The 24,991-nt window shown below is 40.2% G+C and overlaps 1 protein-coding gene across 1 annotated transcript in view; it reads right to left on the bottom strand.

The window, feature by feature from the left end:
- Nucleotides 1-1,365: 1,365 nt before the first annotated feature.
- AEBP2 (AE binding protein 2) overlaps nucleotides 1,366-24,991 on the bottom strand; it is a 58,038-nt gene continuing 34,412 nt past the window's right edge. The window contains exons 7-11 of the mRNA XM_026035551.1: nucleotides 20,056-20,180; nucleotides 17,922-17,989; nucleotides 14,314-14,427; nucleotides 12,682-12,708; nucleotides 1,366-1,528 (exon numbers count right to left, since the gene is read on the bottom strand). Of these exons, the coding sequence (XP_025891336.1) occupies nucleotides 1,366-1,528; nucleotides 12,682-12,708; nucleotides 14,314-14,427; nucleotides 17,922-17,989; nucleotides 20,056-20,180 (497 nt within the window). The remainder of the gene's footprint in view (nucleotides 1,529-12,681; nucleotides 12,709-14,313; nucleotides 14,428-17,921; nucleotides 17,990-20,055; nucleotides 20,181-24,991) is intronic.

Here is a 24,991-nt window from a genome sequence, read left to right as displayed (position 1 = left end):
CTCTAGGATGACACACAGCTCCAGCCCGTAGCTCCACCGAAAGCAGCTACCTGGCCAGGCAAGAAGGCCGCCAAACGAAGCGAGGATCTCACACAAGATGCTTTAGACAGCTGTTTGCTTTTCTAAGAACACCACATTACCCGCTTACTCTCAAAGGAATTGTATTGCACCTACAAGAAGATATGTTGAGAGGCTGAGTGAGCTGGGCCTGTTTTCTCTGAAGAGAAGGCTCAGAGGGGATCTGATTAATACGTATAAGTTCAGGAAGGGAGAATGCAGGGAGGAAGGGGACAAGCTGTTCTCACTGGTGGCCAGTGATAGGACGAGGGGTAATGGCCACAAGCTGGAGCACAAGAAGTTCCATCTCCAGGTGAGGAGCAACTTCTTTACTGTTAGGGTGACAGAGCAGTGGAACAGGCTGCCCAGGAAGGTTGTGGAGTCTCCTACTCTGGAGGTCTTCAAAACCCGCCTGGATGCCACCCTGTGCCACATGCTGTAGGTGTGCCTGCTTGAGCAGGAAGGTTGGACTAGATGATCTGTAGAGGTCCCTTCCAACCTTAAATATTCTGTGATTCTGTGATGTTCTCAGGGCCAGCAGTTCTTTGGACATTCACGTAAAACTATTATCCTAAAAAACCCAGCCCCCAAGGTTCTTCTTATTAAGAGGAATATGAAAGAAAAATCAAACACACATGGATTGGCTTTTCCTGTGCAGCCCTGATGTCTCTTCCATAGCACACGGGCTTTATTTTATGAGAAATTTTAATGCTCTCACTGCAGTTCATCACTTGAACGACATTTGAGCAGACAAGTCTGCCTGCAGCAAACCCCTTGTTCTCCCTGTTCCTCCACCCAGGACTGCGCTTTCCGTGTGCACCAGACGGAGCCGGTACGGAGCCTGCTTCTGTCACGGAGTAACTGCAGCAACGCAGCGCGGCCCCGGTCACCGCGAGCGCGTGTCCATCCCGTCCGGCCCTGCTGCAGCCTCCTTCCTCACGCTGAACAGGAGACAGGGAAGGGGACAGGGATTTTCTCATCCACTCGCTCTTTCAAACAGGCACACAGGGCACGAAACCCGAAGCAGAGGGCGCACAGAAATCCAAAGCAGGCGAAGTGAGTTGGTGCACAATATTCTGTAATGAGTTTCCTTCGAGGCCATGCAATCTGTCCAGACAGCCCAGAGCTCCCTTGGTTGCTGCTTCCTTCCTCATGACATCCCACGTGTGCTCCATTTTCCTGCCCGTGGGCCGCAGAGTGCAGCCCCTTTGCTGCAGGAGGGGACGCGGTGGGTCCAGCTAAGCGCAGAGAGTGGCTGTCCCTGCCGCCGGGAGCGACTGCATCACTGTCACAGAGGCAGCTCTCTGCTCACCTACGTTCACCGTGGACCCAACCACCCCATCGGGCACGCGGGTGAGACAAGCAGAGCGACGTGTTACTGATCAGGCCCCCCAGAATCTCGAGCAAAGTCAAAAATGAAGATGTGCTTGTGAATTTGGAGATCCTGAGGGTGCATTTTGGATAGCAGAGCCTGAAAGGAAAAATAAAAGTTAGCCGATGGAACTGAAGTTTTCTTCAGGAACAGGAAACAGGTTCAAGGACACAAATTATTGCAGTATTTAAGGCAATAAGATGTTGTGGATATAGCCGAAAGAAAGAAATTCAAAGTATGGTAAGAAATGCCACCATAGCCACTACACCACTAGTGAGACTTTGGGTCTTAGGAGTCATTTTTGGTACCATCTACCCTTAACAGGATAAGTGAGAACACAGCAGCAATGCAGCGTGCTGCAGCAGAGCAATCTGACTGACCCGGGTACTAAATTCACACTGAGGCGGAAAGTGGAATTTGGGGGTTTCTGATCCACAGCCCAGGCCTTAACCCATCTCCTCTGTAAGAACAGACATGGCTTTTCCCATGTGCTCTCACATGCACCACTTGCCTATATCCCTCCGTTGCAATCCAGGGAAGGGCATTCCTGTGAAGGACCTACTCTTCAGCAGGGATGTTCACATTTACCACTGGGGTAATGGCATTTACAGGCGTATTTGCTGCAGCGGCTGTTCTGCAGCCCGGTTTCCAGCCTTAGCTGCCCTCGTGGCTTGGTCCCACACGGCAGGCAGGTGGGATTTGCGGCACCTCCCAGGTTTTCTCCGGATCACACCCAGCTGCTGCTGCTGCTCCCTAAACGCACCCTCACCCGAGCCTGGGGGCTGCGCTCTTGCATTCCCACACACTCATACCCACATTTCAGAACTGACTAGGAGATCCACCACTACCTCCGAGCTGGAAAACGGCCTGCACCGAAGAAAACTTCCAGGTTTTCCCTTTTGTACAAGCAGCCCTAGGGCAGCCGCCAGCTAAGGCAGTGCTAAGGCAGCATTAGCACACTTGGAAATAGGAGCGGAGGGAGCGGAGCGCCGGTGCCAGACACGCTGTTCCCTGTGCTGCTAAAACAGGACTTCCCGCTAACTGCTGCTTACCGAAATAGCCGCGTTCTCATGGAACCTCGCTAATAATAGGGGCCGGGCCCAGAGGCTGCAGTCATGTGGGGCCGTTTATCTAAGGGTCTTAAAACAGACCAGGAATGCAGCCGAACGGCCGTTCGTGCCAGAAACGGCGAGTTCATGCAAAGGTAACTCAGTCCCCTGACCCAGGAGGGAGAAGAGGGCGGCACAGGGGATGTAGATGGCCATTTTAACACAGCTCTGGCTGGTTTTCCCCATCAGTGATGATAGAGACTTCTTAAAAACTACTGCAGCCACCTCGGTTACTTTCAGGCTCTAGGTCCTTTCTGGCATTTTTTAAAGACTCAATGCATCTGGGCTCAGAGGCACCACGTCTTATGGGACCAAGGGCATGGGAACTGGGAGCTGCCTTCACACTGCGAAAACCAAGAGCCCCTCTAAACAAGTTTTAGCAGAACAAAACTCCAGCACAACCTAAACTCACAAAGCAACATAAGCATAAAGTACCCCAGTGACTTCAGCCTGGCTCGATGTCCTTTCTGACATGTATTTAGGCAAAGGAAGCAGCCCGATGCCAGTGCAGAAGAGCGACTACAGGAGAGGCGCTTCCGCTGCCAGCACAAGCCCTGGGGCGGGCTCGGGCTGCGACGAGCGCCAGCAGAAAATGCAGCAACTCTCCAGGCAGGTGGTCAGATATTCCGATAACCGCACTTTGATTTTCTCTAAGTAGCATCAGCTGCATCACCCTGAGCAGCTGGTCTCACCTAACACTGCAGATGCAGTTTATACTTCTGTCCTTGAATGACACTGCTCACCCATTGATAAAACTGGCTTGAATGAGTACACAAAAATTGTCCTCTTCCTTTTACAATGCTTAGAATTAATTATTTCTCTTAAATCAAAATCTTTTAGAAAATCAGGTGAAAAACCCTATGCATACTAACCAATAAAACAGAAATAACCACTATCAGACGGAGGCCTCATCTTGCTACCTGAACTTGGGTCTCCATTTTTTTCTGAGACCAGTTTTGCATCAGTAAATTTGCCACAGAAAAACCTTTTATACCCCATCCCTGCTGTATTTCAGTACTGTTCAAAACAGCCTTTTGGTATCGCAGTTGAAGAGAAGTGACCCTTTCTGATTTTATTTCATGGCGCGTGGACAAGTTCTGAAATGCAGCACAGGAGAAGAAACTTTGGATGCTGAGGGAGGCCTTCCTCCTTACAGGCACTGTTAACGGGTGTTAGCAGCACGGGTGTTTCCAGCAGCGAGGGGTACGTGTTCCTTGGAGCTCATCCTGTAGGATCCTGCCCGGGGGTGGCAGATCCGCTCGTGCCAGAGCCGGTGCCTGGCTCGGCGGCAACTCCGCGCAGCTGGAGTCACCTTCAAAGTCCCCTCCCTGCTCTGCCACCTCTCGCACACCCCATCACATCCCCCTTGTCACGTTCTTCCTCGAAACGTGGGATAAGGGGGATTCTCTGGGGATGAGACAGCAAAAGATGCCCCCAAACGGAGGCAAACAGATGTCCAAGGGGTAAAAGAGGAAGGAAGGATAAGCAAGAAAGCAGGGGGTATTAACAGGGGGTATTAATTTCTGGTTTTTAGAATATCCCATCACACTTAAAAACATATCATCTTTAATATTAAGAACAAAAGCTTTCTCCCTCATTATACGCGAAACAGCGATGAAGTGCAGATCACAGGTTATATGTTTAGGCTGCTACTTCATAAGCTTTAATTATGGCAGATAGAAACGGATCACCTCATCCATCTGGAATAAAAGCGGGATAAGCACTTGGCACTTTTGTTCTACATGGGACTGCAAAATATCTTGCCCATCTCTCCTCTTTGGCAATACTGGGGTTTGACACATTGTGATATAAAAGAATGCAGAGCCCAGATTATCTTTTATTTACAGAAGTGATAAATTAACCATTGTTGAGATAAAACCTGCCACGCAACCATTTCTCCTCACTGACCTCATGCTTAGGCATGGGAATGAAATCAACTTCAGAAAACCAGTGGTGGCACCGCTTAAAGAAAAGAGACCAAAACCTAGTTTGTAGCCTCAAGAGAGAGGTTTCCCAAGTGCTGTCAAAGCTCGAAGCTCTCTTCGACAGGCCAGCAAATCCCAGCAATAAGCTGCAAAACTATTCCCACCATCACCCCAGACTGCCAAACATCAATAAAAAAACCAACTTAAATAAGTGATTCTAATCAAAAGATAATCCTGGTTCTTCTATAGCTTCTGAGGAGTGACTTGCTCACACATAGTGACTGGAAATCACTACCTGGGGCATTAGGAAACATCTTATGTAGCACAAACCGATTTTACATGGCCAAGAAGGCAGAGAAAAATCGCTCTCACCAACAGGACAGTATTTCAAAAAGTATCCAAATCTTAACTTCATCCGGGACTTATTTAGCACTGTCCCACTCTTTTTTTCCTGACTTTATTCAGTTGCCTTCAAGTACAGAAATTTTCCCTTCTGCTTCGGCAGTATTTTGCACCCATTTTGGATGCCGACAGTGCTGAAAAGCAACATTGGATGTGGCTCAGATTCTAGTGTGGCCAAGAGATTTGCCAAAAAGGAAGTGAACTCAGGCGAGGCCACCAAATAAAGAAGTCAATACACAGCACCAAAGCAATGCAATGGGCAAGAAACCATTATTTCATCGCCTTCTCCTTGCAGAGCCTTGACACAGCACGAGTGAGATTTAAGGCAAGAGGCCACCTTCTCGTTATGCTTTAGTCCATCATTCACCTCCCCACACGCTTTCAGTCTTTACAGTTGTGAATACAAGCGAGAAAGCGGGACCCGGGCGCACGGATCTCTAGTGGATCTCTAGCACATGGCCCAAGACGCGGCACTGACGTGCCAAGCGCAGCAAGGAAAACACGGGGCTAAGCTAAAAACACCCCCGGGAAGCTTCCGAGAGGATGGAGAGAGCTGGTTGTTTTCCAACTGCTTTAAGAAGAGGGCAGGAGGCAGAAGATGGCTGGTAGGAGGAAGGCTCAGGTCCAGGTCTTCCTCTCTGGTGCTGGTCCCACTGGGGATTGCAGCCCAGCCAGTGCTGTTTCCCCCTACACACATCTGGCTATTGCAGGATCAACTTCAGATGATGCCAACTTAAAACATTTGGCCTTTCGCGGTGGGAATGAAACTGCCTCGCATCATCTTTCATTTCCTAGAGGGTGACGGTTAGCTAAGTAGTCACTGCAAAACACTAGATGCACAACAGTCTGTTGGAGCATCAGAAGCCACGGATACCTCATGTTACTGACAAGACAGAGCAGAAGGCAAACCAGCCGTAACCCGTCCTGAGAGAAGCCCCATCCGGTGGGAAGTTTCTTCGGTCCTGTGGAAAGTTCCTGCTGGAGAGTCCCGCAGCACCCACAGCTCTGCGTTGGGAAGGGAGCCGGGCTGCGACGGAGCAGCAAACCCAGCTTGGCTTTGGTGCTGTCCCTTTGCTTAGGCTGGAACCACCTTGGTTTGGGCATTTGTTTGGGTTAGTCCGTTTTGCTCCATCCCGATCTAGCAAATCATTCTCCTTAGAGTAACCTGAGCAAGGAAGTAACGGCTAAGGGAAGCTTCAGCAGGGGAAACAGCATCAAGCAACTAGGCCTAGCCTTTAATCTCCACGTGCTGCTTTAGGCTTGCCTGGCAATTCTAAATACCAGCACACATATTTTTTTTTCTGTTTTGAAAAGACTATTCAGACATAGAAAAAATGCCCTGATTCTGATTTGTACTGTATTTAACTAGCACTGTTATCAGATTTCCTAAGGTTAATTCCAATATGAAAAGTTTTACAGGAAATTTCAGAAAAGGGTTTCCCCCCCCCCCCCCTCCAAATCCATGAATCCATGTTGAAAATACCAAGTTTTACTTGAGAGGATCTACTGATCCAACTGGCTAAGCAAGTACATTTGATATGCAACATACTGCAATAAATACAGAATTTATAAATACTCTTCCTGTCATGTCTTTTTAGGAATATAATCTGAACTTAAAAGGGCAGTCTTAGACATTGCTGGGAATTAAAATGTAATTAGCAATAAAGAGTTAAGTACCATAACTAACCAATTTTGAAGAACTTGACAAGGTGGGGTTTTTTTTGTTTGTTTGGATAAAATGAAACACTCCTTTAAAGTATTTGCACTTCTACTTCCTTGCAACTCCACTGCAGGGAACGGGGGAATGCAGTTTCATTCCTACTCACACAAAGCAACCAGGAAGGCAAAGGCAGGAGTTCGGCTGTAGTCCCTCCTGAATCCGAAGGCAATAAAAGAGGGAGCAGGAAGCAGGCTGTGGAAAGCCAGCCAGCACCCCCAGGAATAGCACTACCAAGTGCCACACTTCCTACGTGCACCGCTCTAGCGCGGTAGGTTGCTGCCACCTTTTGGTGACAGAAAGCTATGAAATGTTGGAGGCTTTTAGCAAAGTTTGGCACAGGAGGTGAACACGCTCTGTACGTGTGTGGTCCTGGCAGGACAGCACGGTGGGACAGGGGCATCAGGCGGGTTCTGCGCGGACAGCCCAGTGCGGGGCTGCATTTCCTGACACCTACTTGCCATTTCTCAGCTCAAAATATCTTAGTAAAACCAGGAATTGAAGCTACCTATCACTGTGATCAGCTACTACTGGAATGCGTGTAACAGCAGTTAAATTACAAGATCCATTCCAAGAACGGAAACAAGTAACACTAGCCAAGAAAAAACCACCACAAACCACCATGAGAGGAACGCTCCGAGGAGATAAATACATGTGAACACACACGTATGAGACACTACAAGGGGCGGCCTTGTACAGTCTCTAGGGGTTGCTCAGATGAAGCACTAGCAGAGCTAACGCTTCAGGTTTGTACTTTTGCCCGCAGTTACTCACTTCTGAACAACAAATGCAACCATGGGATTTACGGCAGGGGCCTCCTGCCACTCCCAGACGGAGGCGCAGGAATTTTTACAGCATACATAAAATGAGCAGCTGAAGGTAAAAATTTAAAGGCTACTGCTAACAAGCCAAAGAGAAGTGTTCAAAGCCATGTGCGTATAGGAGCCATTCATAGACTTTTAACTTACGGAAAATGGCTAAAAGACACCATGATTCAGCAATCTTTTTTAAAAGCGGGCTTCCCTGATTGTATCTTTACCTGCCATACTTGCCAAATGTTAAGGTGAAAAAAGAAATACTTGTGATTAGGATCAGGTAAAGGTAAAGTGTCCAGGCAAGAAAACATTAAGGAAGGATATATCATCAAACTGAGACTAAAGTATGAAATTAAGACTTTTTTCTGCAGAAAAAGATCCACATCTTGCACTTCGGAATAAAAAATCAGCCACTTGAATTCTTATCTTTCATAATAATGTACACTGACACATAATTAACCTATTTGTTTCTATATGAAGCTAGTGCAGATTTAAATTGGAACTTAAATCAGAATCTGCAGATATCATTACTTAATGGTATATAAAAAAGCCAATAAAAATATATAAACTGTCACCTGTATAACAAAACCGGGCCAAAGTGAGAGAGTCACAGCAATCTGAAAGTACCTATATGTAACGTACATATCAGAAAATAACCCACGTATTTATGTTATATCCTTGGGACTTATTAGACGGAGCAAGATGCAGTCTCAGTCAGCTGTGCGCTGTGCCCAAAGGACAAGTGGCCCCAGAAGAGAATTTCCACACGCTTAAGCAAAGGGCAGAGATGTCCTTCATTGCTCAGAAGTCACTCATGAAAACCCCTGTTACTCAGCTTCAGAAAATGGTGACAGTCAAGGCAACTTACAACAAAAGGACCCAAATTTGGGGTACTGGTGTCTGAGTAACTTTCAAAGAGGTAGATTCTGTGCTTGCTTTCTGAAAGTGTCTCAAAAGACAAAACATTTAAACTTCTGAAACTGCTATTACCCAAGAGTTTACGAGAAGACATTTCACGTTCTTTTCTGGCCCATATTCTCAAAGCATCAAAATCTACCTTGAAAAGAGACTGAACATCAGTAAATTAGAACCCTTGTGTTTAGCAAATATTCGGGTAAGTTACAAATGCCATGACTGAGGAACTAAGGACATAGTTCATCTGAAATAATTTCTTTTCCCATTGCTGCAAGTTCAAACCTGTGTCCCTCAAACTCAGATTACAAGCCAAAAAACCACCAGGACAAACTGGGAGAGCGCAAATGTGCCACATGCAGAACTTCTATCCCCAGCACAGAGGATGAGCTCCTGTCTTCCACTTGCTGCAGGCCTCCCGACTTACAGATTGCCCTGCTTCTACCAAAGGAAAGTAAGTTCAGCAAAACATTACATGCAGCTCAGTTCAGCTTACCAGGCTCAGGCTCAGCCAGTGCAGTTTAAGCATGCTGTATGCCAAGACAAATGCAGACTAAAACCCCAGGCCCAAACTGCTGCCACGGTTGCTGAGTGTTCAAACAAGTGCGTCCATCATCACTATGAACAACTTGCTATAATCATCTAAACTCTCTGCTAAGATGGGCTGGGAGAGAAACCCTGCTTGGTTCAGAAACACATCAGCACAGAGTAATTCAGCGAGCGGGGACCTCGGACCTCAGCTTGCAAAGCAAACATCGAATTTGGACCAGCTTGTGCAAGGCTTCGCCTGGGCCTGGAAAACCTCCAAAGCCAGAGACGTCACCACCTCTTGGGTTAATCTATTTCAACGCCTGACTGTCCTATGAAGGAAAAAATCTCCCACTTCAGGTTGTCCACTAATTCTCATCTTCCACCTTTGTGACCCTAAGAAACCTGGCTCCATCTCCCTGAAAGTGCCTTTGGTCCTGGAAGCTGCAAGGTTGCCCAGAGCCTCCTCTTCTCCAGGCTGACCGTAACCAGCTGCCCCAGCCTCTCCTCGCGGACCACAAGCTCCAGTCCCTTAGGTCCACAGGCCCCCTTAGTGGCCTCCTGCTGGATTCCCTCAAGTTCGGGAGCCCCTTCCAGGTGCCGGGGGCTCCGGGACAGCCCGGCCGCTACCTGGCCACTCGGCCGCCACGCTCCGCGAGGCCCTTAATGCATCCACCCGGGAGGCGCCTCCGGAAGGGAGGCAGAAGGGACAGCCTGGGCAGGGATCTACAACCCTCAAGTGCTTTGGCAGCGCTGCCTTTTCTTCTGGCTTTCATTTTACTTCCTTACTTTACTGCGTTAGTTCCTCTCCTTTTGTTAGGAAGGCTTCAGGACATAAAACCGAGTTTGACAATGTTAAAAAGATGGTTCCAACTCAAGTTGTTTCAGGACCTTCTCATTACCCCATACTTCATACTTTTTCACTCAGGGGTTCTGTATTTTCTGATGTTTATACAGTTATTAAGCTACTTTGTAACAAGGCTGCAATGAACAGAAAATAACTGTAGGTTTATAGCAGTAACAGATTCTAAAAAATTCAACTGGGAGGGAATCCACTCTGGGGTACTTGGAAAACACACTTCAAAATAACTTAATTAGAAATACAGAGATAAACATCTCTGCTATATAATGTATATAATCCAGAACGGAGGAACCTAAACCTGCCCCAAAGTTGGAAAAACAAAAACCTCGGGCCATTTTTTAATAATAACAATAAGGAAAAAAAGGAGAAAAGAAATCAAAAGAGAAAAACTCCCTGGAATTCCATACCAATTCCGTACATCTAGTTTTCTATCAAAATTGGAATTCACACAAAAATTCCCCCAAAATAATCACAGCATAACTTTAGTAGTAAATGATTGTCACTTGAAATATAAAACCATCAAATACTTATCTAATACCTACAATAAAAACAACTTAAATATAAATCATATTCACTTGGATAACGTCGTTCAAGCTAAAAAAAAAAAACTTACCTTTTTGACTGCTAGTGAAAACGTAATTGAATTCTAATTTATCCATCTGTTCCCAAGTGTTTTGATTTTAAATTGATTTTTCCTTCCAAGACAGAGGTTGTATCATGAGAACACAGTATTTTTTTTTTCAAACCCAAAGGAAAAAAAATGTTACAGTTTGCACAAATGCATGGACTCCCTGTGATATAAAGGCAAGCATTTCACTATAGGCAGAGGAAATAAAGAGATAGCGACTTTTTTTTTTTTTATATTTGCTTGGGAACACTGCATGGAAATCTTACAATTTTGAAGCTAATATGAGGTTGTTTGCTTTGTTTTATTAGAAAAAATACTCAGGCAAGGTCTACAATCATCTGTCAATTATAAATGACTTACAAGAAACTCATGAAGCAATAAAATTAAAAAAATACAAATACAAACTATATCTGAAACACTTCTATTTGGCAATTTTATAACAAATTCAAAAAAGAAACAAAGATTGCAGATTACTTTATAGGTACAGAAAAAGCAGTAGGTGAAGTGCTCAAGCAAAAAAAAAACAAAACAAAACAAAAAACACTGCATTTTTTTTTTTCAAAAATAAAGTCACATCACTACATATTTTATGAATAATACCCTTATTAAACAACCATTCCAGAACATCTTATATTAGTGGTGCTTTTAATCTGCACTTCATTTCGTTTGATAAGATTTTTCTTTCCATGTATATAGTAACATTTTAACCCATTGGAGCTAAGCAAAGCTCTCTTGTCAGTACCAATGCAGAATGCATTTGTATTAATATTAGGATATGCTCACTTCTGCAACCAAAGGGTTACTTCTAAGTTTTATTCTATTTAATAAAAATTTAGTGTAAAAACTGCTGGTTATTAGATTCACTGTAGTAAATTCCTCCCCAATAAGGAGGACTAATTCTGCAGTTTGACTGCATATATCCATACAAATTTTACATATTAGCTCCTTCCAAGATCAAGGAAAAAACTAATGTTCACTATTAGAAAGGAGTGCCATGAATTAATTATGGGTACTATTCATCCCTCTAAGATTTCTGGGAAGGATGTTCAATGTATTTTTGTTCTTACAACAGATATTAACAGTAGTATATAGTCCCTTAGGTATGTAAAAGAAGGTTTTTTTATTGTTAAGGAAGGTGCTTTTTTAAACAATTCTTCTGGCAGCACTAGTGAATTACAATATCCTTCAATATTATTTCTACCATAATATATACATTTTAACTTTCATGCTCTAGAAAAACATCTACAGTACATTTCATGATATAAAAATATATTACAAATCTGCTGGAATATTTACAAGCAATGTCCTATTATCTATATGCAACATTTTTGTCTCCATACAAAGACTAACAGGTTAGACACATCTCTATTTTATTTGTCAGTTAAAAAAATCCATGGCTTCTTGCTTATTAAGCAAGAAAGTGATTTTACTTTCCTTTTCAAAGCCAACTTTGGTGCATAAAGGATTGAATTTCTAGATCTTTTTTTTTTAAAAAATACCATTTTCTTTACATCTAGAAAACATTAGACCAAATAAAAAAAGTATACTTTACAAGTGAATGGGGACTCTAGAGGGTCAAAAAAAGCAAAATAAAACACCACTAACACTAACTGCGTAAGTAGAGGTTTTTCAAAAACCGTCCATCGATACGGATCACACCAAAGTAGACCGCATTAACATACTATACTACTCCTGAAATAGGGCTCAGACATACTGCAACACTCTGAACATCTTTAAACCGTACTATATGTATTCATCGCTGATTGGAAAAGACAAGCATTCCATCAACACTGGTTTAAACATCATAATTCAACATATCGTAGAGATCTGCAAAAGGACACGAGGTTACAAATGACAAATGATTACTATCCACCATACTGAAAGGGCAACGAGATAATCCCCTTGGTAGCTGTTCTGCTGGCATGTGTGATAGTTCGGTAACATTGACAGGAAACCCAATAGCTTGTTAACAGTCCTTGTGGGAATTGTGAGTAAATGGTGATGGTTACTTTTTCTTTTCATCAAATATAACCTATTGTATTCACTAAAGAAAAAAGCAGCTTAAAGAAGCAAGCATGCAAAGCCGTTTAGTTGTTCCACTAAGTTGCCAGAAGAGTGTTTGCTCAGTCTCCCACTGTACCATTCCATGAAAATGTGGATATACAGTAATATATTAATATATTCCACGGAAGCATCAACTTCATTCACAGAATGTTTACACTAAGCATAAATATTTATCTAATAAGAAAAAAAAAGAAAAAAAAAAGGATGGGATTTGACTAATGTGCAACTTTGTTTCTAAATCCATTGTCAGTGACTAAGACTGCAGGTGTCCCCACTCGCTTGGTTTTTACCTCTTCAATCTCTTCTGGGGCATCGTTCTGTAAAAGAAGAAAGCACAGATTTCCATAAAGACTCCGAAACAAAAGTATGGGTCAGCTAAACCACAGTATGAAATCATAATTAAACACAATTTAATTAAAACAGAAAGCCATTTTAGGTGAACTCAAATCAGCATACATTACAGACAGTAACTAGTTCTTTCGGACTTCCTACTGGAGTCATCGTTTTACAGTAACATCAATATTTACATCTGAACTCCCATATCTGCTTTTCAACTGACCTCACCTACAGCTGATTCTAAAACTCTTTTTAATCATAAACTGATCTGTACCGCTAAAAATCTTAATCAACTATGTGAATCATCAATTATGTGAAGACACCTTTGTTTTATTTGCAGAGGAAGGAAGGTTTGCTCATTTTCCCCCAATGATTTCATCCCTCAAATCATTATGCTTTTATTTAAAAAAAAAAAAAAGATGTTTTATCACTTTCAAATAAAACCAACAAGTTCTGCAAACGCAATCAATATAAAGACAATTAATATCTATATTAGCTTTTACATCAGCCACCGTGTTTAAACAGTTTTAGAATTATACAATCCAATTTCCTTGCAACATTTTAAAGGATTACTGTTCACATCAATGATTCATATTAAAGTATTTTAAATATTTGCATTTATAAAGACAGCATCACGTTTAGTATAATGATTTATTTTCATATTTTAAAACTTTTTTATTAATTTAGTGAAATACACTAAATATTAAAAGGTGACCTGAAAGGCTTACTGCGTATCAAGATCTCAAATTAGTGTTCTGTGGCACCAGGTCATTAGATGTTAAGGAAGAAATTTATGAACACTCTGAACCAGAGTCATGGTAGATAAAACCAAACAAAACCCTCAATTTTCAAGCAATTAGAATCCAATTTTAGGCTTATTTTTATCAACATCTTCAGACCTTCAAAAATTAAAGCAAAGGAAGCATTTCAGATTACCTTTAAGATCTGTACACACATAGAACTGTGGGTACTGACAATTCCTTGAGAACATTAATAGAGAGGCAAGAAAAAAATCAGGAAATTACTAGAACCCAGATGGATTAGAAGCTACTCTGAAATCCTAAAAACACGAGTGTGAAGGCATGTAAAGACACGTGACATGTGCTGTCCCCCTTTTGTCCCCCCCATCGAATCTTGTATTAAAAAATTACAGTACTTGTACACAAGTACAGATTTCAAAGTAATACTGCATGTATTACAGCTGAATACAAAATATGTAAAGATAATTTGGACTTTAAAAAAAATTGGTATACAAACCAGCATGTGATCTTAACAGAAGTGATCTTTCAGGATTCCACTGTATGTACCTCCTTTACTAGCATTTCTGTACACCAAGCACAAAAAAGTAAAATACACTTGGTAAATACACACATTCCCCGTTTCTCAGTATCTAGAGTTCAGTTCAAGAAGTTAAGTAATTCTGCAATGACTTAAGACCTCAGAACTTAACTACTGGACGCTGACAAAATCGAGGCTCCCTGTTCTGATGTATAAAGTATTAACAATCCTGAGTTTCCAACGTCAAAAAGTTAAGTGAGGCTTAAGACTGTATTTAAATAAAGAAAGTTTCAAAATTAGCATGTTACCTGTATATGTTTGGGTCCAGAAGCAAGGCAGTATCTTTTGGTAGTTTTGATAAATGAACTACTTTAGTTTTTAATTGATGTCGCTCACTTTCATTTACCCACACATCAGGCAGACTATGAATAAATAAATAAAATAAAAATATTCAAAAAAGATCAACCCTTTTTCTTACCATAAAATAACGTGGCAAACTAGTACATATGAAGCTTTTGAACACAACCTCCACATTTCACTGGTTAAAAAGCATCTTCACAGGAGTGAGGATAAGGACAACCCATCTTTACACATTACACTTCAAAGCCTTTCAAGTTCACAGTGAGAAAGAGATACTAAACAGAATTCGAGCTATTACAGAAAGTACTAACCCCAAAATACAGTGCTAATTGCATTACATTCTGCATTTTAACAGCTCAATGTGAGAATGAGTAGTAGGAAGAAACAGATCGTGGAAGTGCCAAAGAAGAGGTAAGTGCAGGCTCTAATACCCACACACTGAACACCAGGCTGCAAGAATCTGCTTGCTCTGCACAGGCAAAGCCTTACGTGCTCAGGCCACTTTGCTCAAGTTAATTGCTCAGTTATTGTCTGAGGAGGTTCACATAAATAAAAGTATTTTGTTTTTTTTTTAAGGTTCTCTGAAGGTTTCACCTTGACACTGAAGTGTCACCTTGACACTGGTGACACATTGGTGACACATTGTTAAAAGGGCACTGGGCAGGAGTGTTGAAAGCTGTTACGAGAAGCTGCTTCTTCCCTCTTTCCAAGAGCAGGCACTGATCAAGGTTGTGCAAAATAAACGAGGGATTCATTTTGCTTTCCACCAATGGAAAAATAAGTGCTATTTTGAGTCCTTATAAAATGATCTACGAGCCAAAAAACTCATCTCAAGTAGGAGGGAGAAAAAAAAAAAAAAGGTGAATTTGTAGCTTAAAATAATCTTTTGAAATAATTTTCAATTTGAGGTACCTAGCACTTTTCAAAATTGCCTAATTGAAGTAACATTTTCTGGACAAAACAATCCACAATTTGTCAAAGTTAAAAAACAAACAAACAAACAACAAACCCTGACACAATCTGCAATAAAAGTCGGCTGCAGCTCAAATTCAAATATTTGATTAAAATTGAATGAAAGAGAAAAGGAAAATTCTCCAAGAATACTACTTCCCCTTTTCATGTGAGCGTGGATGAGGTTTAAAAAACCACAACCACCCACAAAACAAAACAAACAGAAAATGCAGACAATCTATGATTTCACTGAAGTTTGATATGAATTGAGAAAGGTCAAGAAAATCACCTATAAAACATTTCTTAATGTGGAAATCATCTTTTTCAGAAAGATTATTGAAGATTACTGAAAATAATTTGGAAGGCATTTGGAATAGGCTGATTTATATGTTGAAGATGGAAAAAAGGATGCAAACAACAGAGCAGAAAAGCCTTCACAAAAAAGCAACAATTCAGTACTTGGGGAAAAGAAAAAAAAACTAGAAAACTCTGAAAAATTATTTCTTGCTTTCATTGGAAGGAAGTTGTTCTCTGCATTGGTATCTACCTTGCCTGAAGTATTTAATCTACAGAAAACTTGCAGTAGTTTAACAGTTTCTCAAAATGACTCAAAATAGAGAAAACTAAATCACTATCACTCCATCTGACAGCGCAATGAACAGCTCAACACAATGGAAAATAACCAGCACGAGGGCATTCAACTTCTCTAAAGCACGAGCACCCTCTCCCTAAGACACACGGATGACACGAGTGACGATGCAGTAGAGCTGCTGATCTTTACTCTAACCGTGATGTAAAAGGAATGAAAAAGATGAAAAAAAGAAGAAAAAGGAATTTGCTGAATATGCAGCAGTTCCAAACTGTGTCAAGCATTTGCACGAGCAAAACACTGAGCTGAATTTGGATTAAAAGAAAAATGTACTTTGAAAGGTTCAATTTACTTCTGATGTTTCCAGCCATGTTAAAAGGCTTAAGCCTTTTAAGATACAATTAAGTCTTTTTCTGTAATATATCAGTAAGAATAATTTCAAAATAACTCTCCACAGTATTAGCAACTATCCTAAAAGGCAGCAAAACCCAGTATCTTTTATGAGAACATTTGCAGAGAATACTAGAAATCTGCAGAGAGTAAGTAGCTGTAGACACTTTAAAAAGCACCAAAAAAGCTGAACACTGCTGCCAATCACTTACCAGCCACCTTGGTCCTCTGCAGATGGATGTTACAATAGATTCACACCGCTGAGTTCACACTACAGCACATGACTAGTTTAAGGCACTACAAAAACTTACTGATTTTGTCCACCTCACCTGAGCAAAAGGTATCAGAGTTGTATGATACTAAGGCTTTGTATCACCTTCCCACTCAATCACTTAAATGTAACACTGGATCTAAAAGTTCCTGTAGTTTTAAAAGGTAATTGAACAAACTATGAAATAACTATCTTGCACAATTATTCTCTGTGCAGAAAAATCCTGTGTTTTTCCTGAAATGTAGATATTCTTAGATATCTATGAGTTCTACCAAGGTAGAACCTCTTTCTAGTAAAAGCAAGGTAAGAGAAAGAACTCCTAAACTTACATGTCCTGCTTAATTATGCAGCTATTTATCTTAATGTCTGAGCATAGACCCCAAAATGAATATCTATTATAATTCTACTTACCTTTAGAAGAATAAGTAGTTATTTCCCTTAAAACTTGTGGAAAACATGGATCACACAACACTTGCTAAACTACTCTCCTACTGGCTCTCCTAATAATGTTAGAACAAAGCGGAAACCAACAATTTATTCTAATTTCCATATAATTAAGATCTTAATATTTGCATATAAATTCTTTTCTTATTCAGGAGTCAGAGAGAAGTAAGATCTCAGCTACACTCAGTGAAGTAAATCAATTATTTTAGAAGTAGTTGACACTCACTACTGCCTAAGTCCCAAGCCAATACCTTCTGCTTGCAGTACATATGAATCTACTCATTTGGGACAGGGCAGAACTCACATAAAACAAGGCTAAAAGCAACCACACATATTGGAAGAGAGTTCAGAACTTCAGTGGGAGAATCTAAGGAGGAGGCAATAAGACACTTATCACGAAGCACTAGATGTGGGAATTTTAAAACTGTGGCACCTATGTCAAGTTTCTTGTAGTTTGATTAAAATACTGCTCATTACAGCTCAGTGTCTAAAAATATTTCAGAATCATGATGAATCAGGGCGGGAGCGAAGGCGAGGGGAAGGAGGGAAGGAAGGAAGGGCAATAGATTTCCTTATGTATATGGTAAGCAAAACCAACCTGAATTCATCATTCAGTAACTAGAAGATCTTGCTACTGACACCCACAGTGACAAAATGCAGCAAAAATACAGGTTAACATTTACCTGAACAGGTAGGGACAGAGCTTACAGACTGGGCAGCCAAAGTTAAATCAAACAAACGTAGGAAAGGGTTGCTTATGATCTTTTTTAAAAAATTCTAAACTACTAAAAAAAGTATTACATTTAAATATTAAAAGGAACACATAATATAACTTAGTGATAGCACATTTACCCCCCCTATAAATTCTTCCCCATTTAAATGCTATATGATATTGCTAGCAATATACTCACATGTCCTCTGGTGTCCAATGAAGTAAGAGTTTAATTTTTCCAGAATCTTCTTTTCTTTTAGCTATTACCTGGTAATAATTATAGAAATTGGAATTAAAACCAAATCTGCACATTTTTCCCCATCAAACAATGGTTATTCTTAATGTTCAGCTGGAAGTCCAGAAAGTAAAAACTACTCTCCCTTGAAAATTCTATCAATTCTATACATTGACAGGATGTATATAATACTAAACCATTCTTTGCATGTTTTAATGTTTTCATTTAAATTTTTCTTTAATATTTGTCTACTAAATGCCCCCTGGAGCATTTACATCTACAACAATCTTGTGTCTCCAACCAAACACGAAACAGACAGAAATGTCCACAGATTTAACAGTAAGATTATCAATATATATAGAAAATTACTGAGACCTGACAGATTTGTGATCTCTGAGGTTGCCAAGATGCAGCTCAGATGATCAGGACTGAGGTACGTGTCTGAGATACTGAGCTGTGAAAAAATCTGCAAGCTCTTCACCAAAAGCTTTTAAACCAAGTTCTCCTAAGATATAGTAAAAGTCTTCTAATGACCTAATAAGGTTAAAGCAGCAAAGTACAGTAGGGGCAGCTCTTGTACAGGAAAGATGGTCCCATTATAATCTTGACCACAGCTTTAGGATTTAAGTTCGTAAATCACATGGAAACAGCCCTGAAAGGCAAGATGACAAAATCTGTTTTTGATATCAGGCTATTCAAGATAATCAAAGGGGAGCTGCACTAGGATGTCATGATAAGACTCTGGCAGCTACACAGTAGTAAAAAGTACTTTTTCCAACCATCTTTGATAGAAAAGTATGTTCACATTTGTCTAGCTAACATAGAACAATACCAGGTCCTTAACTTTAAATAACATGCACTATTTCTAGAAACAAAAGGCCTGAATTTCATGCATCTCACAGTTGCCTCAGACATCAGAAGTAGAATTCTACTGACCTCTTCTGGGAAATGAAAATATTTCACTCTGCAAAATCAGCATGTTCTGACCACCTAGGGTCAGAAGCTTGTGGGCTGCAAAGCTTTAAGATTCCAAAACACACAGAATCGGCAAGCTGAAATTTGAATAAATAAATCTAATATACTAAACAACAGTTTCATATCCAAAGGTAATACTACGCTTTTCAAAAAGAAGCTTTAAGATGGAAAAAAAAAGAAGAAGAAGAAGAAGGAAAAAAGAAGGGGTAACCCATGAGCTGCATCCTTAAGCAGTGCAACATGTACTAGGGCAGGCAGATGGGGGCTCCCACAACTGAAGGTTTTGCCTGGGAAAAGCTTTCACACTAAAGCAAGCTGGCAGTTTGCAAAGCAATCTCTCTCATTTGGCCCTGCCATTTAAACATCTACCTCAGTTATGCCCATATCTCCCAAGCAGCAAGAAAACCAGGGCTATGATGCTTTCGAATCACAGAATCATTATAGCTGGAAAAGCTCTTTGAGATCATCGAGTCCCAAATTCTGATTCCTATCCCCAATCCAGGACTGTTACTTTTTCTCCTGTTCTGAGCACTTCTAAGTAAATACTAGTATCAGTTCATTCCACAGGTATTTTCTGAAAGATCTGAACCAAAATTAAACAAAGTGGATACTAAAACAAATCCAACAACCTGTTTCCCACCAGGTGCTTGTTTCCCAGCAATTGCTAATATTTTGATGGTTAAAAAAGAAAGAAAAGGGGGGAAAAAAGGCAACAATGCATTTATTTAAGGTCCCATCTTCTAAACTGAAAGTATAAACTCAAATTTCAAATTAATTTCTTATAATATTCAATTACTCTGTTACTCTCAAAGTATTCCTTGTAATAAAAATTAGCAGTGTGACTCACTGTTGACTTGGCTATAAAAATGCCAAATGAATTGCACTGTTATTTAGCAGATACAACTGTATCTACGCATCCCACATGTATCAGACAGAAATGTTTGAAGCTACTCAATTTGCGAGACAGAACCACTACTAACACTACTTTTCAAAAGTTAGTGTACTCCTAGAAATTAATTTAAATTATCTACATTAGTAAGGAAGAAAAATCCAGGAATTTAGTTGAAGTTATAGCTTTTTAAGACACACAGGTAACAAACAGAATGCATAATGTAATACTCACAGTACTATGAAATACAACACTGTGGCCTTTTCCTAAACTTTCTATGTGTGCTGAGAGGTTAAAGCAGATGGCTCGATGTCTTATGGCATCCAGTGTTTGTGCATCAAAGAAGTCATGTGGTCTCGCTAGAAAAAGAAAAGATCCTTAGTGCTGCAGCCACTGAGCGCATTCAAACACCTTCAAGCAGTTGCACCTAAGTCTGCAGTGTCGTTAGCAAGTCATTTATCACTATGACAGTAGGACTGTCTTGGCAAAGAATTATAGATATTAATTAAATTGAGAGGAAGGACTGTCTCCAAGTGGAATACAATCCAAAGTCTCCATTGAATTTCAAGAATAAATCCTTTTTCTTTTTTTTATAACCTTCTGTGTCAAGAGTTTATTATTTTTGCCAAGTACCTCTGGGAACATCCATTACAACCACTTCATAAAAAAAATTCTTAGTGCCAAGAAACTAAAACCAGAACTTACTAAAAAGTGGGAATTCATTTAAAAAAAAAAAAAAAAAAAAGCCCAGGAAAGTTCCAATAAATTTTTCAACTGACTGCTCAAGTCACCCTTAGAGCACAATCAACAGTCCCAATGTTACTGCTGTAACTTTGGGAAAATAGTAAGGTACCTGAAAACATTTGCTGTACACTTCCAACACATGAAAAGCACAATTACACCAAAAACTAGTATGTGGACGGTGTTAAAAACAATCTGCCCAGCTATTGGGCCTATTCATTAAGGGAGAAAAAAAAAAAAGAAAAGAAAAAAAAAACTATTTCAAGTATATACTGGGATGCTACAGAGAATCTGGATGGTGCTGAAGCAAAACTGCTTGCTGCAGCAGTGGAACACAAAGCAAAGGATTAAATAAGTCATCAGTATTGTGAACATATGGAAAATAGTGACCCAACTAGAAGTTTTTGATCCTTGAAGGGTAATGAAGAATCATCAAATGAGAAAACATAGAATGAGAAACACAGGAAAAAAAAAAAAGGCTTTTTTTTTTCTCTCTTAAATACAAGCACTCAATTCACTTTTTTTTTAGTTAAATTACTAGTCAAGAAGCAGATACTACATTTTCATTTGTAAATTTCAGTAAAGTGCAATTAACATCCAACTGATAGTAGCATAGTACTCTATAAACACCATGTACTAATAAAGTTCCTTTTGGAAAAGGACATGAAGAGTTAAGTATTTCATGAACCATATAAATATTACTAAACTCTGAATTGGAGTACAGCAAAGGTCTATCAATCAGATACTTCTGTTAGACATACTTAACACTGAAATTTTAATATACCATATAGTACCAAAGTAAAATTACATGAGTTAAGTGCATGAATGAAACTACTCTTTTGGGTTTTAGGTTATTTCTGTTTGTTTGCATTGTTTTATACGAGGAGAGTAACTCTGTATATGATAGAATAAAATTTAGAAAGGAGCCTACAGCATTATACTACCCAATATATTATCATGTAACTGGAAAAAAAGTGAGTCAGAATTGCTTTGTCCTTATTTAAAACAGCTTCTACATTCTTTTGTACCACGATTATCTATCTGTTATTACAAAAAAAAAAGTACAAAGTTCCACTTAAAACTAATATTTGCTACACTCCTGAGACTAATTACTGTTAAGCCTTCATCTGCACATTATGCTCCGTCCTTATTCTCTCCCAGCTGGATACTGCCAATTAGGCAACGAGCTCACTGAAATGTAGCCTGGCTGTGCATGGGAACTTAAAAAGGCAGTTCACGCTGCAGAAGGTCACAGAAGCAAGCATCCTTATCCTGAAATTCCTCAGCTACCTTGGAAAAATGGGGTACGGTTACAGGGTTTGGTAAATGGCTTACTAGTTTTCTTTCTTCACAGACAGTTATAAAAATACTGGGGGCAGAGAGTGTGGGAAGGAGGGACAGGCTTGTAAGTAGTTGTATACCAAGACAAATACCTCCATATTTTATCATCTTAAACGTCTGATCAGTAACAGGCATGAGGCGTGAAACTTCCAAAAGCCAGTGTTCTCCAGCAGGTACCTTTCCAGGTGTACTGGCTCTCAAGAAGCTGTTCCCCATTCCGTTAGGAGCATGGGTGGAGCCCTGCTCCAATGCACACCCAATACTTCTACACATAGAAACAGGCAGCCCCCAAAACGATGCCTTTGGTTTCATAGGGCAAATCCGGGCAGGATTTAGCATTAGGTGTCACTTGACAGATGCAAAAGGAAGAGCACAGGAGGTTAAAGGGGTGCAAAAAGCACTTCTTACTCCTTATGCAGTGTCGATCTTCTATCTCCTTTCCATGCATTTTAAATTAATTCCCTCAAAATAAATTTTGGAGCAAGGTGTCTCTGTTCCTGCACACTACAACATCCATGTATGCTTCAAGCATGTAAAGCAAGGACTTTCTGACTAGTAGCCTGATAAATAAAATGCCAAGTCTTGTGTAATTAGGACCTTCTTACCATAAGTTCCATGAATAGCAAACTTCTTGGTGTCTTATATGCACAAATAAATCTATTTATTAAGGCTGTTAATCACTGTGCCATCTTTGCAATGGGAAAAGTAAGTAAGTGACAACACTTCCATATAATTCTGGCTTCTGTGAAAATCCTGAAGCTCCCTCAAAGGAATGGATACCACAACCCATTATATAAACATGCACTTTGGTATGTTTGGCTCTAGACCTCTGAATGCCAGACTAGGTAGAACAGAGAATGCATTTGACGCTGTCCATACGAGAAAGAAGGCTACTTACTGTTATCCTGAATTACTCTGTAACATCAAAATGTACTTGACAAATCAGCCAGTCTCAACACCACCTCTAACGTAACCAGCCGTGAGGGGGTCTATAGCAAAATACTCATTTATCATAAACGTACCAGTTTCCAAGTATAAAACCACACGTAGTGTTTACCCACAGGAAGAAAGAAATGCAAGTTTAAGAACAGCAAAGTGTTAACAAAGGGGAAAAAAATTACATAATCTATTATGAATTTGCTTTATAGTTTAAGTCGACACGTTCTATCACATACAGCCACTACTACTTCATTTTTTAATTTGTGTATTTATATTGTCACTCAAAACAGTGTTAACGTTCAGACAGAAAACACCAGTTTACACAGAGAACCTCATTGATTTGCTGAGATTAAACCTTTAAGAATATAGAGATAAGGATACTTCAACTGCAGCATGTATTAACAAACAGCTGTCCAAAAAATATTTAGTAAGCCAGCTTGAATCGCTTGAAAAGAAAGATACAGTCTAATCAAACTAGGAACATGTAGAAAGAATAATTTTTTTTCAGAATAATTTCCTATTGCAAAATTTTAAACTTTTTGTCAAGTGACTTTTGTGAATGATCTAGGCAGATTGCATACTCAGTATTTAAATAGATGCAATGCAAGATACTATTATCATAACTCATTTTTATGTGACTTGTTACAGAGGATAAGTTCTGTTATTAACATAAGCCAAACAATTCTCATTCCAGGCGCTTTTTAAATATCTAAGTATTAATCTGTGTTCATAACTCCACATGCTCCAGAGCCCAATTGCTGGTATTCTGTTGCTTTACCTTCTTAGATAAGGCCCCTTGCCCTCTCCTCTCCTCGTAAAGGTACAAACCTATACACTCACACACTTATTTAAGCAAAAACCTAAGCCAAGAGACGGTAAACAAAATCACATCAGCCCTTTTCCATCTTTACCTAATAGATTAGCAATCCACATGAAGTTTTAAAAGCAAAGCTCTCAGTATTTAGCAGTTTCTGAGGACGCCAAAGGGATCCATTTCTGGGTCACATACCCTCTGGAGAAATACACTGTAGTAGTCAGTTCCCAGCTCAGCTAGAGATGATTTTTGCCATAAGGCAAAATTATACACAGGGCTCAGGAGGCAACAAGAGCAAAGGAAAGAAAAAGAAGGCCAAGTAGCTGCCATTTGCCTTTCTGTGCAACACTTGATCAAGCCAGCCGGTTGTGCGAGTGCTGGACTTCGGTCTCCATTTCCATAATATTTACTTGTTATATTTTCTGTCATTTCAAGATATATTCAAGAAGTTTTCACCTATTTTTCCCCTTGCTCTGTGGAGATGGCCGGGTGCACATCTGCAGAAGGAATTGTACAGTATATTCATATTACCACTAGAGCACCTCAGCGGGTAATTTGAGCCTTTAAGTTTGAAGCTCCAATGCAGAACTTGTAAATCAATAATGTTAACAATTACAAATAAAATACCCGTCTGAATTGCTACAGAACCATGCAACTACTGCAAGGTAGGCCTGCCTCGTTACGGCTAAGATGAACTGAAAGGCTGCTCCACAGCCACAGGCACCTCCTGATGAGTCTTCTCTGCTTGCACCCTCCTGGTTTACACTACCACAGCGGCAAGGAAGGCTCGCTGAAAGCCCGACTCCAAAAAAGAAGAGCTGACTATTTGCCCTTCATATTAAACCAACATCCAAATCAGAGGGCATCTTTCGGTTTACACTTAAGATGTGCTTAATATTTTTTAAGAATATATATATTTACATTGTGTATGCACATATATATTTAAGAATGCCTAATCATTTTAAAGAAAAGAAAGGAACAGCAACACCAAAGTTAACAACTCTAACTAGCTCTTCCAGCACTGAACTGATGAGTGGCCACGCCATTAGGAAGACAGGAATAAACACTTCCAAGTTCTAGGAGGCACTAACTTCCCAGACTTCCTTATTAAGTTCAAGGTAGAAAAACGACCACTACTTCATACAGTTCAGATGCTAAAACAGATCTAAGGTGAAGTATTAAAATAGGAAGAATTGCAGCCATGGGATTTAGAATCCCATCTTAAGATCACCAGCACATGCACCCAGTGTTGCAGTATCTGGATAACATGTCACTCTATTTCTTCATTGGAGAAACAGAGCTCCCTGCCCTTGAGTTTAGTTTTGCCCCAGGAAA

This window comes from Nothoprocta perdicaria, unplaced genomic scaffold, assembly GCF_003342845.1.
Source record: "Nothoprocta perdicaria isolate Ctin4 unplaced genomic scaffold, notPer1 scaffold_161, whole genome shotgun sequence".
Classification (NCBI taxonomy): domain Eukaryota; kingdom Metazoa; phylum Chordata; class Aves; order Tinamiformes; family Tinamidae; genus Nothoprocta; species Nothoprocta perdicaria.
Note: the sequence above shows the minus strand (reverse complement) of the source record. Positions and strands in the feature narration are given on the sequence as shown.